General features: G+C 33.1%; 1 protein-coding gene across 1 annotated transcript in view; it reads left to right on the top strand.

Moving 5' to 3' along the window:
• ROCK2 (Rho associated coiled-coil containing protein kinase 2) overlaps positions 1–16,687 on the top strand; it is a 136,926-nt gene that overhangs the window by 102,337 nt on the left and 17,902 nt on the right. The window contains exons 14-25 of the mRNA XM_061210446.1: positions 50–185; positions 272–363; positions 579–825; positions 1,214–1,320; positions 4,003–4,162; positions 6,745–6,905; positions 7,270–7,454; positions 12,788–12,857; positions 13,587–13,690; positions 13,857–14,043; positions 16,028–16,121; positions 16,216–16,310. Coding sequence (XP_061066429.1) covers positions 50–185; positions 272–363; positions 579–825; positions 1,214–1,320; positions 4,003–4,162; positions 6,745–6,905; positions 7,270–7,454; positions 12,788–12,857; positions 13,587–13,690; positions 13,857–14,043; positions 16,028–16,121; positions 16,216–16,310 — 1,638 coding nt within the window. The remainder of the gene's footprint in view (positions 1–49; positions 186–271; positions 364–578; positions 826–1,213; positions 1,321–4,002; positions 4,163–6,744; positions 6,906–7,269; positions 7,455–12,787; positions 12,858–13,586; positions 13,691–13,856; positions 14,044–16,027; positions 16,122–16,215; positions 16,311–16,687) is intronic.

The raw sequence follows: 16,687 nt of genomic DNA, 5'->3' as shown, positions 1-16,687 counted from the left end.
GATTTTTATACATACTTTCCTTTGATAATAACTTCAAGCATTATTTCAGATTACCTTAAGGAAAAATGTGGAATCAGCATTAAGACAATTAGAAAGAGAAAAGGCGCTTCTTCAGCACAAAAATGCAGAATATCAGCGGAAAGCTGATCAAGAAGCAGACAAGAAGCGAAATTTGGAGAATGATGGTTTGTGGTGTAGAATATTCAATACTAAGAGAAAAAGTTTGTGTGTATTGTGTTGAAGCTTACCACTAAAATGCTTTTTATCACAGTTAACAGTTTAAAAGATCAACTTGAAGATTTGAAAAAAAGGAACCAGAACTCTCAAATATCCACTGAGAAAGTGAATCAACTCCAGAGACAAGTAGGTTGATCCCAATTTATAAGGATATTGAATTTTATTTATGACTGTTAACATTTGTTTTAATTGGCAGTGTTACGAAAAGGAAATCATTAGGAAGATATTTTTAGGTTTTTGTTTATTTTAAATAGTTTGTAATGGGGTAATAAATTGAAGGTATTTTCATCATATATACCTGTGTTTGTTTGTTGTTTGTTTGGTTTTGAATGGAATAACAGCTGGATGAAACCAATGCTTTGCTGCGAACAGAATCTGATACTGCAGCCCGGCTAAGAAAAACCCAGGCAGAAAGTTCAAAACAGATTCAACAGCTGGAATCTAACAATAGAGATCTACAAGATAAAAATTGCCTGCTGGAGACTGCCAAGTTAAAACTTGAAAAGGAATTTATCAATCTTCAGTCAGTTCTAGAATCTGAAAGGAGGGACCGAACCCATGGATCAGAGATTATTAATGATTTACAAGGTATTAAAGTAGATATTGCACTTAAGTTCATCTTAATGATTTGTGTTTTGGAAATAACCTTAGAGGATGGATAATGTGCTAGAATAGTACATGTCTGAATATACTACTCTGTTATGTAAGGTTAGCATCTTAGAAATACATTGTTACAAAATTTTATGAATGAAAGATTTACTTTCAAATAGTATGAAGTATTTTAAGTAACAAACCACTTCTAAAGGTGGTAGATTGGATTCCAGTCGAATTAACTCTAAAGCCCTATACCAACAATTATAAAAATTCTGCTCATAAATAACAACTTGAAGGAATGAGGTGAATTCCAAATTTTTTACTCTAAGTTTAATATATATACTATATGAGTTTATTGTTTTTAAAAATGTTTCAATTTTAGGTAGAATATCTGGCCTAGAAGAAGATTTAAAGAATGGCAAAATCTTATTAGCAAAAGTAGAGATTGAGAAGAGACAACTACAGGAGAGACTTACTGATTTGGAAAAGGTAAAACATGTTAAGTTTTACGTTTGTGTAAGTAAATGACTAGACAGTTTCGGGTTGAAAAACTTATTCTAAAATAAGGAAAATTAGTAACTGAAATATTTCCAACGCTCATGTACTTTCCTATATTCACACTTGGTTATGTAGATTAGGGATGTGTATTTTAAGGCTTACCATAACACTATGCAAGCAGCCCTTTAGATGTTAGATGCTTATGAAGGGAGAGTCTCTCTTGGGGTGTGTAATGAGGATGCTTCTTCCTGGGCATCCAAGGAAAATGCAAATTTTGACTTACAATATATCTTTTTTTTAAAAAAATAAATTTATTTATTTTATTTATTTATTTTTGGCTGCATTGGGTCTTTGTTGCTGTGTGCGGGGGGCTACTCTTCGTTGCGGTGAGCGGACTTCTCATTGCAGTGGCTTCTCTTGTTGCGGAGCACGGGCTCTAGGCGCACAGGCTTCAGTAGTCCTGGCTCATGGGCTGTAGAGCGCAGGCTCAGTAGTTGTGGCTCGCGAGCTTAGTTGCTCCGCGGCATGTGGGATCTTCCTAGACCAGGGATTGAACCCGTGTCCCCTGCATTGTCAGGTGGATTCTTAACCACTGCGCCACCAGGGAAGCCCATCTTACAATATGTCTTTAAAACGACGTAAAGTTATCGTGACTTTTCATTTAGAAGTTTACCAAAAAGTACTATAAGCCAGGGATAATTTTTAGGCTCTGTGCAGTTAATATTTTATTTTCATTCACTTATTTATTCATTCATTTAAGTATTTAATGTATCATATGTGGTAGAAATATCAGGATGCAGTTCTTCCCCTTAACAATCTCACAGTCTAATGGGTAATTTCTAAAGTAATAATTAAGTACACAGATAATTCTAATGCAGTGTGGTAAGTAGAATGAGAGGTATGGGCAGGGTATATTGGGCGCACAGAATGAATCCCCAATCTGACAGGGCAGGATTGGTTGACAGGGTAAAGTTGGAGAGGACAGCATGGGCAAAAGGCACAGAGGATAGAAAATAAAAAAGTCATAGTCAGTTTATTTAAATGCAAACCATTCAGTATTTCTGGAGTAAAGAGCAGGGGTCAACAAATTTTAATCTTTTAAGGGAAAGACAGTAAATACTTTAGACTTTGCAGGCCATATGGTCTCTGCTGCAGTAAAAGGAATGGGCATGGCTATGATCTAATGAAATTTTACAAAAATAGACGTCAGGCTAAAATTGGCCTGAAAACCTAATGTTAAAGTGTGATGAATTCACTGGCCTGAGTGAGGCTACAGAGCCAGGCATGAGCCAGGCCATGCAAGATGTTGAATACTCTATTAATAACACTTAGTTGCTCTAAGTAATGGACTAGCCACTGAAGGGCTTTTAAGTTAGATGATTTTATTAGAGGAACATTTAAGATAGATCATTATGTACCATGTGGAAACTAGGTTTGAGGAGGACACGATGACGTAGGTAGATTAGTCAGAGGCTTTTTCAGTAACCTAGATAATGGAGACTTAACTAGTACAGTAGTTCAAAGGATGGAAAATAAGGATGAATCTGAGAAATATTTGGAGGAGGAATATTTGAGAACACTTAGTGATTGATTAAATATGGCATGTGAATAGTACTCAAGAATGAGTTTTGGGTTCCTAGTTTGTGACAAAGTCTATAGTGGTACCATTAATTAATAAAGAATAAAGGAAAAATAGCTGTTTTAGAGGAGACAATGATAAATCCATTTTAGTCCTAAGTTGAGGTGCCTGTGAGACAGCCAAATTAGGATGTCTACAAAGAAGTAAGCTATGGTAGTAGCAGCTAGAAATATTTGAGAGTCATCGATATAGAAGTGACTCAAACCATGTGACTGGAAGAGCCCATCTGCAAAGAGATTGCTTAGAGCATTGGTTTTTCAGAGCAGAGTAAATTACTCTGTTGGTGGATTGTGTAGTTTGAAAAAAATCATTTTTATTCTTGAAAAACAAAAGAAATACCTATATTTACAATATAAATTGTAGAAAACAAAGAATTAGAAAATCTTTTGAGGATATATCGAAAATAGACTGACTTCTATTAAAGATTCTCAACTTAAAACAAGTCTCCTATGTGGAAAATAAGGGTGAATAGTAGAGGATCCTGAGATTTCTTTTTTTTTTTTTTTAGATATAGCAAAGGGAAACATTAGGTATGTTTTAAAAGTTTGAGAAGTAATAATATAGGAAGAGGAGAAGCATTATGGCTAAAGAACACTACTCCAGAGAACACCCAACATTTCAGGGGCAGCTGGGAGAAAACTTCACATGCAACAGAAAAGATGAGAGCAGGATGGGGAGAGCCAAGTGAGTTCAGTGTCAGGTATGTCAAGGAAATAGTTTCAAGGGCGACAGTGAGTTCAAATGGAATAAAGACTATAAATGTCTGTTGAATTTGATATTGAGATATCATTTGTCACTTTATTGAGCTCAAGCAATCTCAATGAAGATCTTAAAACAGTAGAGCGGAGATGTGGGAGATGGGTACAGAGGGAAGTGAACAGGTAGAGTACATCGATTACTTTTACAAGAAGTTTGAAGATTGGAGAGAACATGTTGAACATTATTAGTAAATCTGTTAAAAAAAAAAAGACTATGTTTTTGAAATTGCAAGCCAGTCCTTTTTGTTGATAGCTGCCATTTAAAATCTTTAATAGGAGAAGAACAACATGGAAATAGATATGACATACCAACTAAAAGTTATACAGCAGAGCTTAGAACAAGAAGAGGCTGAACATAAGGCTACAAAAGCACGGCTGGCAGATAAAAATAAGATTTATGAATCCATTGAAGAAGCTAAATCAGAAGCCATGAAAGGTACGCATTTTCATAAGAGGGTTTTCAGCAACATTTTACAGAATTGATTCCGTATTCAACTCTGATTTTGAAAAATATTTTAAAAAGTATTAGGAAAGCTTTACATATATGTTTTTCCTTGAAGGCAGCAGCCATTTCTAAGGTAGTAAGCCCCCAACACAGAATTACTCAACCAAATTTCTAGATCAGAGAGAAATTAATAGTTCAGTGCTATCAACAGTGACAGGCATGCAGAGTGCGAAGCTCTAGATACATCTATTCAGATTTGGGGGATATGCTCTTTTTATAATATTTAGTTTGACATTTCACCAGCTTGTGTTACAAAAGTCTTGCGAGTTTATAGAATATAAGTTCACTGAATATTTTGAAATCTGGCATGATAAAGATACTAGCTAGATTTGGTCAAAGTCACACAATACTAATGAGTGTAGGGTAAGATAACAAAGTGAACTTTTCCACAAACCAAGCCCGTATCTTGGAATTAATTGTCTTTTAGATAATTTCTTGTCTTCCAAACTGACTGTTCATATATGATGGATTTGAAATTCCAAAGGAAATCAATAAAGTATTCTTGTCAAAGATTTATAAAACTCTTAAACAGAAATTTCACTTCATATTAAAGCATAACATTTATTAATAACTTAGCAAAAAATAGCCTTTAAATTATTGAATGTAATTAAAATTGGAGATTTTTTTTTTAAACAGTTTAGTTTAAGGCATTGATTCTAGATGATAAAAGATGAAATGAGTGCTTTATTTAGAAATATCTAACAAGAAAGTTAGTGGGCCATGTTTCCCTGTCCATGGCCTAAAAAGACAAAGTTGAATTTCTTTTGAGGTCATAATTTAGATGCAATAAAATGCAAACATTTTTCACATTTGTAACACACACATATAATCACTACCCAAAACAAGATACAGAATCTTTATTTTCCTCATCTCAGTGAGTTCACTCTTGCCTCTTTCTATTCTCTGTGCCCACATTAGGGTGATTAGTTTTTAAAATGAGTACATTTGTTTATAGATTATTCTCTGAAGTGTTGAAAATAAACCAATTTAGCATAATAATAACTCATTTTTTAAAATTCCTTTTTACAGCTGTAACATAAGATACAGATGACTTTCATATTTTGTATGAATACACAAAACTTAAATTTTATAGATGGTACTCACATCTGGTATAAAGCCTTTGGTCTTTCCAATGCATGTCAATGCATTGCATTCTTTGTTTAAGAATATGGCTTAGCAATGAATTACTAGTTATGTGACTTTCTCTAGTTACTTATCCTTTTTGTGCCTTGTTTCCTGTAAAGGGACAATTACTGTATTAGGTTGTTGTGAAAACCAAGTATAATGATACCTGAAAAGTGCTTAGAAATGCTAGCTATTTTTAGTAGTGTGTAAAAAATGGTTTCATTTTTCTACACTTTTGAAGACAGTTCATTAAAAACTGAAAATTCTTAAGGTTTAATTTTTACCCAATATAACTTTGTAATAAATGATCATTAGAGGTTGAACATTAGGTATGAGGGGCAGAAGAATCTATTGAATTTGAACAGATTTTCTAATCAGTACATCAGTAATCCTTTAGATGTAATAACCTGCAGTTAATATGAAATCACTTGATTAGACATAAACTTTGCTCTTCACTTTGAGATTGAAAAAAGGTCTTTAGAAGTCTTTTCTGATTAATAAAACAAATTAAAAGTTTGTTGCAAATCATTTAGAAAATATAGGAAAATAAAAAGTAAAGATTAACCAGAATGCTACTAAATCAGGATGATATTTTGTATATTTTCTCAATTTTCTCTACTGTTTTGGTTTTTTTCCTTTTAAAAAATATTGTGAACATTTTCTTAGGTCACTGAAAATTCTCCTGTGTGAGCACTTATCAAGTGCTTGCCATATCCAGGCAGTATTTAAGTACTACACATATGTTAATGCAAAATCTTTGCAAAATCCCTATGGGTGTAGGTGCTATTATCACCATTCTAGAGATAAGGAAACTGAGCCTCAGAGAGGTTAATTAAGTTGGCTAGTCAAATAATTAGGAAGTGTCAGAACCAGGATTTAAACTCAGGAAGTTTGGTTCTAGAGTCCTGTCCTCTGCCAACTCCCTAAAACATAATTTTCATCCTCTGCATAGTAATATGCTAATATAGAAAGAGCCATTGAAGTCATAGGATCTACCTCTATAATGATTAGGATCTTGCTTAATGTTTTTAGGCAGGAAGAGTAACACTGAGAAGCACAGAGTAGCAGAAAAATAAATCTTTATTTAAAAAGATGTAAATGTCTTTTAGAAACACAAGTAAAGGCAGAATTATTTTGCTTTCATTAAAATGGATGTAATATTGTGGAGTGTGGTAGAATTTTATACCCTGCAAATGAAACACCTAATTTTCAAGCATGAAATTGTTGACATTTCAATTATATTAAGAGGAGAGATGAAAATATTAAATTGGAAATTTAAAAAATTATTAAGGCAGCATCATGTACTGTAATTTTTATTAGCACTGTGTCATGTATTTGATATGCTTCTTTTGTTTGATTCATGATTATGTCCATTTTTGTGGCAATAGAAATGGAGAAAAAGCTCTTGGAGGAAAGAACTTTAAAACAGAAAGTAGAGAACTTGTTGCTGGAGGCTGAGAAAAGATGCTCTATATTAGACTGTGACCTCAAACAGTCACAGCAGAAAATAAACGAACTCCTCAAACAGAAAGATGTGCTAAATGAGGATGTAAGTGTGAAGTTTACTAATAAATAATAGTAAACTATTTAATGAATTAATAGTAAACTAGGTTTATTTATAAAGTTTCAGTGATGGTTTTATAATTTAAAATTTTTTCTTGTAAAATAATATTCCATAATCTTTAAATTTTACCAAATTTGGATGATATACTAAATGAATCATGATTAAAACATTTTTAAAGACCATATTTTATTTTAAAAATATGTCATTATGGAAAATCCAAGAAATATTTTATTTTGAAGTGAATTAACTGTTTAAGGGGAAAAATCTGTTTTACATCATATTTACTGCCAGCTTCATTGATAAGAAAGTCAAAATAATTTACTTACATACCAATAACACTATTTTTTAGGTTAGAAACTTGACATTAAAAATAGAGCAGGAAACTCAGAAGCGCTGCCTTACACAAAATGACTTGAAGATGCAAACACAGCAAGTTAACACACTAAAAATGTCAGAAAAGCAGTTGAAACAAGAGAATAATCATCTCCTAGAAATGAAAATGAGCTTGGAAAAACAGAATGCTGAACTTCGAAAGTAAGTTAATTGTTTGAGACAAAATTTATTAATATGCACAACTATCCACATGTAAATTATCTTAATTTTGATTTATCTGGGGATTTTCTTTTGACCCTTTTATTTTCTTGACCACATTTTCTCTTTCTTTCTGTTTTAAGTAATGTGTTAAGTGCCACTGTTGTCCTTCAAAAAGATTTTATTTGATTCCCCGACAGTTTTTTATTACTGCCACCTTATAATATAATATATAGAGTGTTGGTGTTGAAGAAGAAGAAAATGTCTGGGATTTGTACTCCATGCTCTTAGGATTTTTCCTCAGGACTGTCCCTCAAGCATAAGTGCTTTTTGTTTGTTTCTTTAGTTTCTGGGACTTGGAAATGTTTGACTGTTAAGCAAACACCATATAAAATTTTAAATCATTTTTTAGGATACACTCTAGTGCTATATTTAATTTACTTAGAAAATAGAAAACATTGGTAAAATACTTTTAAAGTATACAGTAATATACTGTTAAAATTTACCCCAATCAGTCATTAGTAGTATAATTAGTTCTTCCCAATCATGACCAAAGGTCATATTGGATTCCAGTTATTTGATAGGAGGCAGAGTGAAAAGAAAATAAGCTTCGGAGCCAGACAGATCAAGGTGTGAATCCCATTTCCACTACTTACTAGCTGATCACCTTTGGGCAAAATATTTTAACCTCTCCAAACCTTTTGTCACACCTACAAAAGGGGGGCAGTAATAGCTTCCTTGTTAGGGATCTTGTAAAGCAGGGGTCCCCAACCCCCAGGCCACGGACTAGTACTGGTCCGCAGCCTGTTAGGAACCGGGCTGCACAGCAGGAGGGGAGCGGCAGGAGCGAGTGAGCGAAGCTTCGTCTGCTGCTCCCCATCGCCCCCTGTCGCTGGCGTTACCGCCTGAACCATCCCCCCACCCTGCCCTGGTCCGTGGAAAAATTGTCTTCCATGAAACCAGTTCCTGGTGGCAAAAAGGTTGGGGACCACTGTTGTAAAGGATAACAATGACTTATTTACAGCATCTAGCACATAATAAATGGTAGGGACCATTATTACTACAACTGTTACTGTTACTATTACTAGTATGTCTACTATAGGACTATTACTTTGTTCCTATCACTTTTGCTAATTGCCTGCTTTTTATATACCTGTGACAGGTCAGTAAGATTGACACTACTTAGGAAAGGATGGTCAAATATTCAAATATTGACACTTCCTAGGAAAGGATGGTCAAAAAGAGTTTGTTCTTTTTGCTGATCTATTGCCTGGGTAAACCTAGACTCTTAAACTTAATGAGATTTTAACTTTTAAAAATTGGAACTAGAAACTTGAACAGTATCCAGGCATCTTTGTCCAATATTTTTTTGTTCTTTGTTTTTTCCCCTGTGTGTTAGCTTTATTCTTCCCTCTCATTTTTTTGTTTAACAGAAAACTTGGTCCTTCAAGAAGGACAAACTCTAGAGATATGTCTTATAGCTTCATTTATGTGGAGCGACCCTGATTTGGCTTTTCTGGATCTCTAAGTCCTGAGATGGAACTCATTTGCCTGACTTTGGTCAGGAGCCTAAACTGTGGATCCTTAGTTCTAGGGAACACAGTCTTTAAAACTATTTGACTGCACAGCTATTCTCCATAGTATTTATTCTAACAGCAATGTTTATATGAATACAAGAGCTAGTTAAATATCTAGACTGTGTTTCTTCTCCTGTTCTAATTACTCTGTGTTTATACCTAATTTATGCTACTTAGTATATATGCCTATTATTTTCTTCATAAGTGCACTTGGATCTATTGTTTCTTAATCCCTCAGTTCCTAACCCCTCCTCGCCAAAGATATCCACATCTGCTTTCTTAATCACCTAACAGAGTATAAATTCATTGAATGGCAAAAAAAAAAGAAAAACCACACTTATATTTTGCTATCTCCAACCCTTGATTAATTTCTTGCACATAAGACATCCTCAATAAGTGTTGCATGAATGAATGCATATCTATCATGTGTAAGGCACTGATAACCACTATGGGAGATTCAAAGATGAGTCAGATGTATTTCCTACCCTTAAGCTTACTAGCATTTTATCAGAAATTATTCCTTAGGAAGAGGTAAGGCAAGTACATAAATAATTGGAATACAAAGTGAAATATATATATATGCAATGAGAATTTACATATGAAGTGCTATGTAGGCTTGTACTTGTAAATGGCCAACATAGACTTCTTTTCTTCCTTCCAAGATTCCAGTAAAACTCTAGTAGAGGAATTTTTTAAATGTGTAAACCCACATCATGTCATTCCAGTGGATTGGAGGACAGGAAGTGAGTTAATGAGATAGTGGCAGGTGGGTGGAAACCTTCTGCCTAATGAAGTAGAGCAGCGGAAGCAAGAGCCAGGAGTATATATGAAGTGGGATATAGGTGAAGAAGAAAAATGTTTCATTATTCAAAGCAAATACCTTGGAGGGCTGGAGTAAGATGTGACGTTATAAATGGAGCAATCTGCTGTTCATACTCTGCCACTACCCCTTGCAGAAATGTCTGTATTCAGGCATTGCCACCACTAGGGTTCCTACAGAGCATTCCCTCTGAAGAAATGGGGCATACCCTCTGTGGATAATTAGAACAGCTAGTATGGGGTCAGCAGCTCAGAGAAAAGCCTTTCTCATTCTGGCCTTTAGTGGTCTTCCTGTTTATGACTGACTTCCTAAGCCTCTCATTTTAAACTGAAGTTTGCTATTTAGAAAACCCCTCCCCTGTACCCAGAGATTAAAATTTCTGATGCCTCCTGGTTACTCATCACTAGGCATTTGAGGAAAGCCTGCAGTATGAAAGAGAAAAACTATGATAAAGAAGAAGAAAAAGTGCCACCAGATGAAACATATATCAAAGAATAGAAGACAACTTAAGAAAGCACAGATTTTAAAAACCTGCTGGTAATAATTAGTACTGATCAAAGATTCTAGGAGATACTACTTCCATTAAACAAGAACCTGACATAATAAAGGACAGCCAGAATAGGAAGGAGCTCTTGAAGATGAAAAATTATTGCCAATGTAAACTTATTAGAAGGGTTCGAAGAAAAAAATCAAAGAAATTTCACAAAACATAGAACAAGAAGGAATAACTAGAAAATATGAGAGAAAAGCTAAGACACAGACAGACTGTTCCAGGAGTTCTAGCACCAAAGAATTCCAGAGAAACCCAGGGGAGGAAATTATTAAAGAAATAATAGAAAAGAATTTCCTATAGCTGGAAAAGAAGTCTTTAAATTGAAAGGACCCAGCAAAGATACATGAAAAAAGACTCACATTTAGACATGTTCTTATGGCAATAGTAAATGGAGGTTTGATTATGTCACTTAGACCAGTGATACAACTACATTAGGGATGGTAAGAGCTAAATTCTCACATCTGGCAGCAGGGAATTGGTAAATAATTAAAATGTATGTCAAGAAATAAGCTGAGATGTGGCGGTAACCACCGAAAAGAACAATACACAGAAATGAAACAAAGTAATTTTCTCTAGGGGAATAGGGTTAGCCCATGGATGGATATGGATAGGAGACTTAGAATTTTTTCTGTGCTAGTCTGTACTATCTAATTGTAACCATGTGCATATTATGTGGTTACTTTCTGAAAAATATTTTTTCTTAAATACCTAATGAATGTTGAGCTTTAAAAGTTACATATAATGAATGGTAGCTCTTCAAGAAGATCATGATATTAAAATTACACTGGGGTTTGCTGCAAGCGGGCTTAGCTGGTGATGATGATTTTAAATTTTTAAAACTTGTTCTTTCATATGTTATTAATTAGTATCTTTCACATTTTCCGCTCAGAGAAATAAAAATCATGATTCTTTAATAATACACTGATCAATAATAAAATAGAGAATTTACACAATTAAGTGACATTGAGTGATAATTTCCCTTTTATCCAGAAGTTGAAGGGCCAAGTAAGTAAACAAAGTGACCAAATTATATTAAATGCAAATAAGGATGAAAGTCCTAAGTAATACTAAATTGAAGATGGTGTGATTAAATCATTTAATCTTTCTGAGTTTTTTCTTGCTATCTACATTTTTATTTTATTTTATTTTATTTTTTTGGCCCTGCAGCATGTGGGATCTTAGTTCCCCAACCAGGGATCAAACCCATGTCTCCTGCAGTGGGAACGTGGAGTCTTAACCACTGGACTGCCGGGGAGGTCCAGCTGTATACATTTTTTAAATATCTAAGTGGTAGTAAAATATTTTCTCACTATAAAATATTCAGAACTATATTAAAAGATAAAGAGAAAACAATATAAGGTCTCCTTTATGAATGCAGACATAGTTAATCTCTGCAGAGGTAATATATCTTAACAGTCTGTTACTTGAAAAATCCTTCCACACCCTTTTCTGTGCCTGTACCTGTACATGTATACCATATTTATAGGGTGGAGTTTTTTGTAGATTTTATTTTGTGTTTTTTGTTTTTTAATTGTATCATATGTTGTGTTGTTCTCCAACTTTTTTTTTTCCCCTTAGCTTTGACTTGGAATAACTGTAATACATATATTTTGTTAATAAGCCTAGACTTTAACTTATTTCAACCCAACCTCTTAAATGCATTGTTAGGCTCATTTTTTATTTTATTTATTTTTTATTTAATTTTTTTCTTTATTGAAGATTAAAATATGTACAGAAAAAGTAAACAAATGGTAAGTGTAGAACTCAGTAATTTTTACAAAGTGTTCAAATCTGTGCAGTTACCATTTACATTTAGATATAAAAACCTATACTCTTTACCTCCTTGCAGGCCCCCTCCCAGTCATTTCTTCACTCATTCTAAGATAATCAATTTTCAGGTGCTCTTTTAATTCTGCTACTTGGTTGGCATAAATGGCTGATCACAAATGCATGCCTGAGAATATGTGATTTAGTATTATTGGTTTAATATAGCACTATTTGGTCTCAGAATCCCTTTATACTCTTAAAAATTATTGAGGACCCCAAAGAGTTTTTGTTCCTGTGAGTTATATCTAATGTTATTTTTTGTGTTAGAAATTGAAACTGAGAAAATTTTAAAACACAAGAGCATACAAGCACACATTTCATTAGCTGTTGGAGTGATGAAATCATCATATGTCATACAGCCTCAAGAAAAGCCCATATACACTGAGATAATTAAAGCTTTAAAAATAACAATGATTCTTAGTATTATGAAAATAATTTTACCTCATGAATTCTCTGAAAGGGTCTCAGTACTCCCATGGGTTTCCTAGACCACATTTTAAGAGTTGCTGGCTTAATATGTGTCTAACTTATTTAAACCTTTGATTCAATGTCCCCACAGAGAACGTCAAGATGCAGATGGGCAAATGAAAGAGCTCCAAGATCAGCTTGAAGCAGAGCAGTATTTCTCAGTAAGTTCCAGACGTGTTACTTTGAAAATTGTTGTATTTGTAGAATTTTAAAAAAATTTTTGCTGCAAAACCAGGAGACTGATCTTGTCTTTAGAATAGATTCTTATAGCAAACCCCAGACAGAATTTTGGATGAATGTTTTGTACCACACACATACAAAAAGAACACCTGGGCAAGAGACTGTAGATAGTTTAACAGAAATCCATTGTCATTGCTAAAAAAATGGTTCTAGGCACATACTCATACCCTATGAAGTTGATTAAAAGCATTGATTTTTGAGGAAGAATATATTTTATAATGAAAGAAAGAAAATTGTCATTTTAACATTTGTACTTTTTGAGATCAGTTTTAAAATATGAAATAGTAACTGTCACCTCTGTTTCATTGATTTTAAGCCAATAAAATTTTCTTGTCTAAATTAGTAATATTTTTTTTTGCCTCTTCATCCTATCAATCTGTGTCATTTAATGAGAAATCTCACTGTGATATCCAGTTGAAAATCATGCTTCTAAATTATTAGCTGAATTTTTATTAGTTAATTGGTTGATTACCAGAAAATAGAAAAGCTCATTAAACTATTAATTTGCTCATGGGCTCAACATTACTGTTTTGTGAGCATATTTGTATGTGCTCAACTGGACTTTTTGTCTGGATAGCTTTTGAATGTAGAAATAATATTCCTGATGATGATGATGATGATACATATTTCTATTATATTTTGCTATTTAGACCCTCTATAAAACACAGGTTAGGGAACTTAAAGAAGAATGTGAAGAAAAGACCAAACTTTGTAAAGAATTACAGCAGAAGAAACAGGAATTACAGGATGAAAGGTAAGGATAAGATCCTTGTCTCTTTTGTTCATAGCCATGAACCCTACTCCTAGAACAGTACCTGCTATATACTCCAAATAAAAATTTGTTGATGAAGTGAATTAGACAAAAATTTGACTTTGTAGTAAAAAATTGAACATTAAAATTTTATCCCTCTAAAATGTAGGGACTCCTTGGCTGCTCAACTGGAGATTACCTTAACCAAAGCAGATTCTGAGCAACTGGCTCGCTCAATTGCTGAAGAACAATATTCTGATTTGGAAAAAGAGAAAATCATGAAAGAGCTGGAGATCAAAGAGATGATGGCTAGACACAAACAGGAACTCACTGAAAAAGATGCTACAATTGCGTCTGTAAGTAAAATGCTTGGTTCTTTTTTGGTTCTAATTAAATTACTGTATCATAAATCTTCCTTAGAAATACTAAGAAAGTAACATAGATCTAAATGAAAAAGTGTATATGCTGGCTACAAGATATTTGACCTAGTGAACCATCAGCTTCTCAGTGTTTGGCAGAGAGAGGCTCAAAAAAAAACTACTTCCAATGGCTTCACCTGTTGGTAAATTCAGAGTTAAAGGACTAAATTGAAAGGGAAATACCAAAAAGAAAACAGTTTGTCTTTTTTTCCTTGTTAAACCAGTCTTAGTTTAAAAGAACCTTAAAACTAATCATGAAGATTAGTTTAATCATGAAGATAGTCATATGTAGGTTGAAAAAATTGCAAGAAAAATTTCAAATAGAAGTAAAATATCAAGTAGTTGAGTTTGCCTTATCAATTATCCAGACCTATTAAAATGCTACAGTAATTTAAAAGTTCGGCACTAGAACAGGGATATTTAATCCTGTTCAGTGGAAATGAGTAGGGGGGCCAGAAATAGATTCATTATGCACATACAGGAGCTTGGCATACGGTGTCAGTGGCAGTATACAAACCAATGGGAAAGGATACAGATTTAATAAATGGTTTTGGAATAACTACATTTTTATGTGGAAAGGAATAAAATTAGTTTCTTGTTATCATTTACCATATACAGTGGTAAATTCTAGCTATCTTAAGAACTTTAAATATGAAAAATAAAATTTTTTAAATATTCAAATGGAATCCAAAATTTACTTATAACAGAAGATAACAAATAAATGACAGGGAAAAGATATTTGTAATGTATTTATTGAACAGGGGATTAGTATCTAGAATATAAGTGGAACTCCTACAATTCAATACGAAAAAGTTAAATAATCCAAAGGAAAAATTGGCCAAAAAAGGAAACCTAAAAATATGAGCGGATGTTTAACCTCACTATTTTTTAGGAAAAGGCTGGATAAAATAACTTTGAAATACCATTCCATACCCATCATTTTGGCAAAAATTCAGTATCTGACTACTTTCAAATGTTTGAAGGATGTCTGGAAAATGGCATTCTTATTTACTGCTATCCAGAGTGTAAATTTAATATGGCACACTATAGTATAGTTAATAGTATGGCAATTTCCAGTAAATTTTAAATATTCATATAATCCAAAGAAAGTCCATAATAAGATAAATGTGCTAGAGGAATTCAGACACGATACTACTAGCAGCATAAATGTTTGTAATAGCAAAAAATTCAAATGTTATATTAATAGATGAATGAATGGATAAATGAAATGTGGTAGAAGATAGAACTACTATATCAGTTAAAATGAATTAATTAGGTCTTTATGTATATCAACAATTTAATTCTTAATATAATGTTGAGTGAAAGCAATTACAGAAAAATAAATGCAATATGATGCTGTTTATGGACAGTTTAAAATCACATAAGACCTCATTATATTATTTCACATATATGTAATAAAAGTATACAATCATGGATGGGAAGGATGAACACATAATTCACAATAAAATTTCCTTCAGGAAGGAAGAAGAGGAATAGGATTTGAAGTGAATACCAAAGAATGTCAACTTCTTTAGTAAAATTTTATTTTCTGTTTTAAAGCAATGTTCAGTAAGAAATTAAATTATGATTTTAAAATTTATTCTGCATGATGGAATATAGTGTAGTATTTGCTTTTTTTAGTTTACTAAATTGTTTTTCATTTAAAATACTGCTAAGGATTTTTGAAAGAGGGCAATTTTTTGGCTTCCTTGGGTGCATATGAAGTCGGTATGGTTAGCAAAATTTTCATCAAGGGTGAAGTTTGGTAAGGTAGGACAAAGGCAGGAAGTGTAGAGATAGATGTACTTAGAAAAACAAGAGTTTTAGCAACATTCTAGGATATTTTCATTTTGAAGTACTGCTTTAAAACTTAACGTTTTGTAAATTAGGATATGATTTTTCTTCTGCTTTCATTTCTTAGCTCGAAGAAACTAATAGGACACTGACCAGTGATGTTGCCAATCTTGCAAATGAGAAAGAAGAATTAAATAACAAATGGAAAGATGCCCAAGAGCGTATGTACTAATAAGAATAACATTTAGTTTCAGTATGCCTAATGCTTGTCAGTTGCTGAATTATCAGTATAATTTTTACATTTTTCTGTTTCAGAACTATCAAGGTTGAAGGATGAAGAGATAAGTGCCGCAGCTATTAAAGCACAGTTTGAGAAGCAGCTGTTAACAGAGAGAACACTCAAAACTCAAGTGTGTATAATATGCTCTAAATATGATTTTGAAATTTTTCTTAGTTTACCTTTTTTACATTTTACTTCTAACATTACAGATTGGCTGTAGCAGTCATTGCTTGTATCAGTCATTGCTTGTATCAGTATTTGTGAACTGTCAGGATTATCTGATTTTTACCAGGTTGGGAGAAGCTAGATTTGATTAACATTGTTGAGTTCAGTGTTTATTAAAGTTTCTCTTAATTTTTCCATATGGAATCACAGTCCATCCTAATTTTTTATTGTAATCTGATAAATTTTTCTGCTTTTAAGAAACGGTAGAGAATGACCATTTGCTGACAGCCTAAAAAAGGGTCACTCTGAAAAGGCACCATGATTATTAACTATTCTTTTCTC

The sequence above is a fragment of the Eubalaena glacialis genome, chromosome 14, assembly GCF_028564815.1.
Source record: "Eubalaena glacialis isolate mEubGla1 chromosome 14, mEubGla1.1.hap2.+ XY, whole genome shotgun sequence".
In the NCBI taxonomy this organism is placed as follows: Eukaryota; Metazoa; Chordata; class Mammalia; order Artiodactyla; family Balaenidae; genus Eubalaena; species Eubalaena glacialis.
This window is presented reverse-complemented; position numbering and strand designations above follow the sequence as displayed.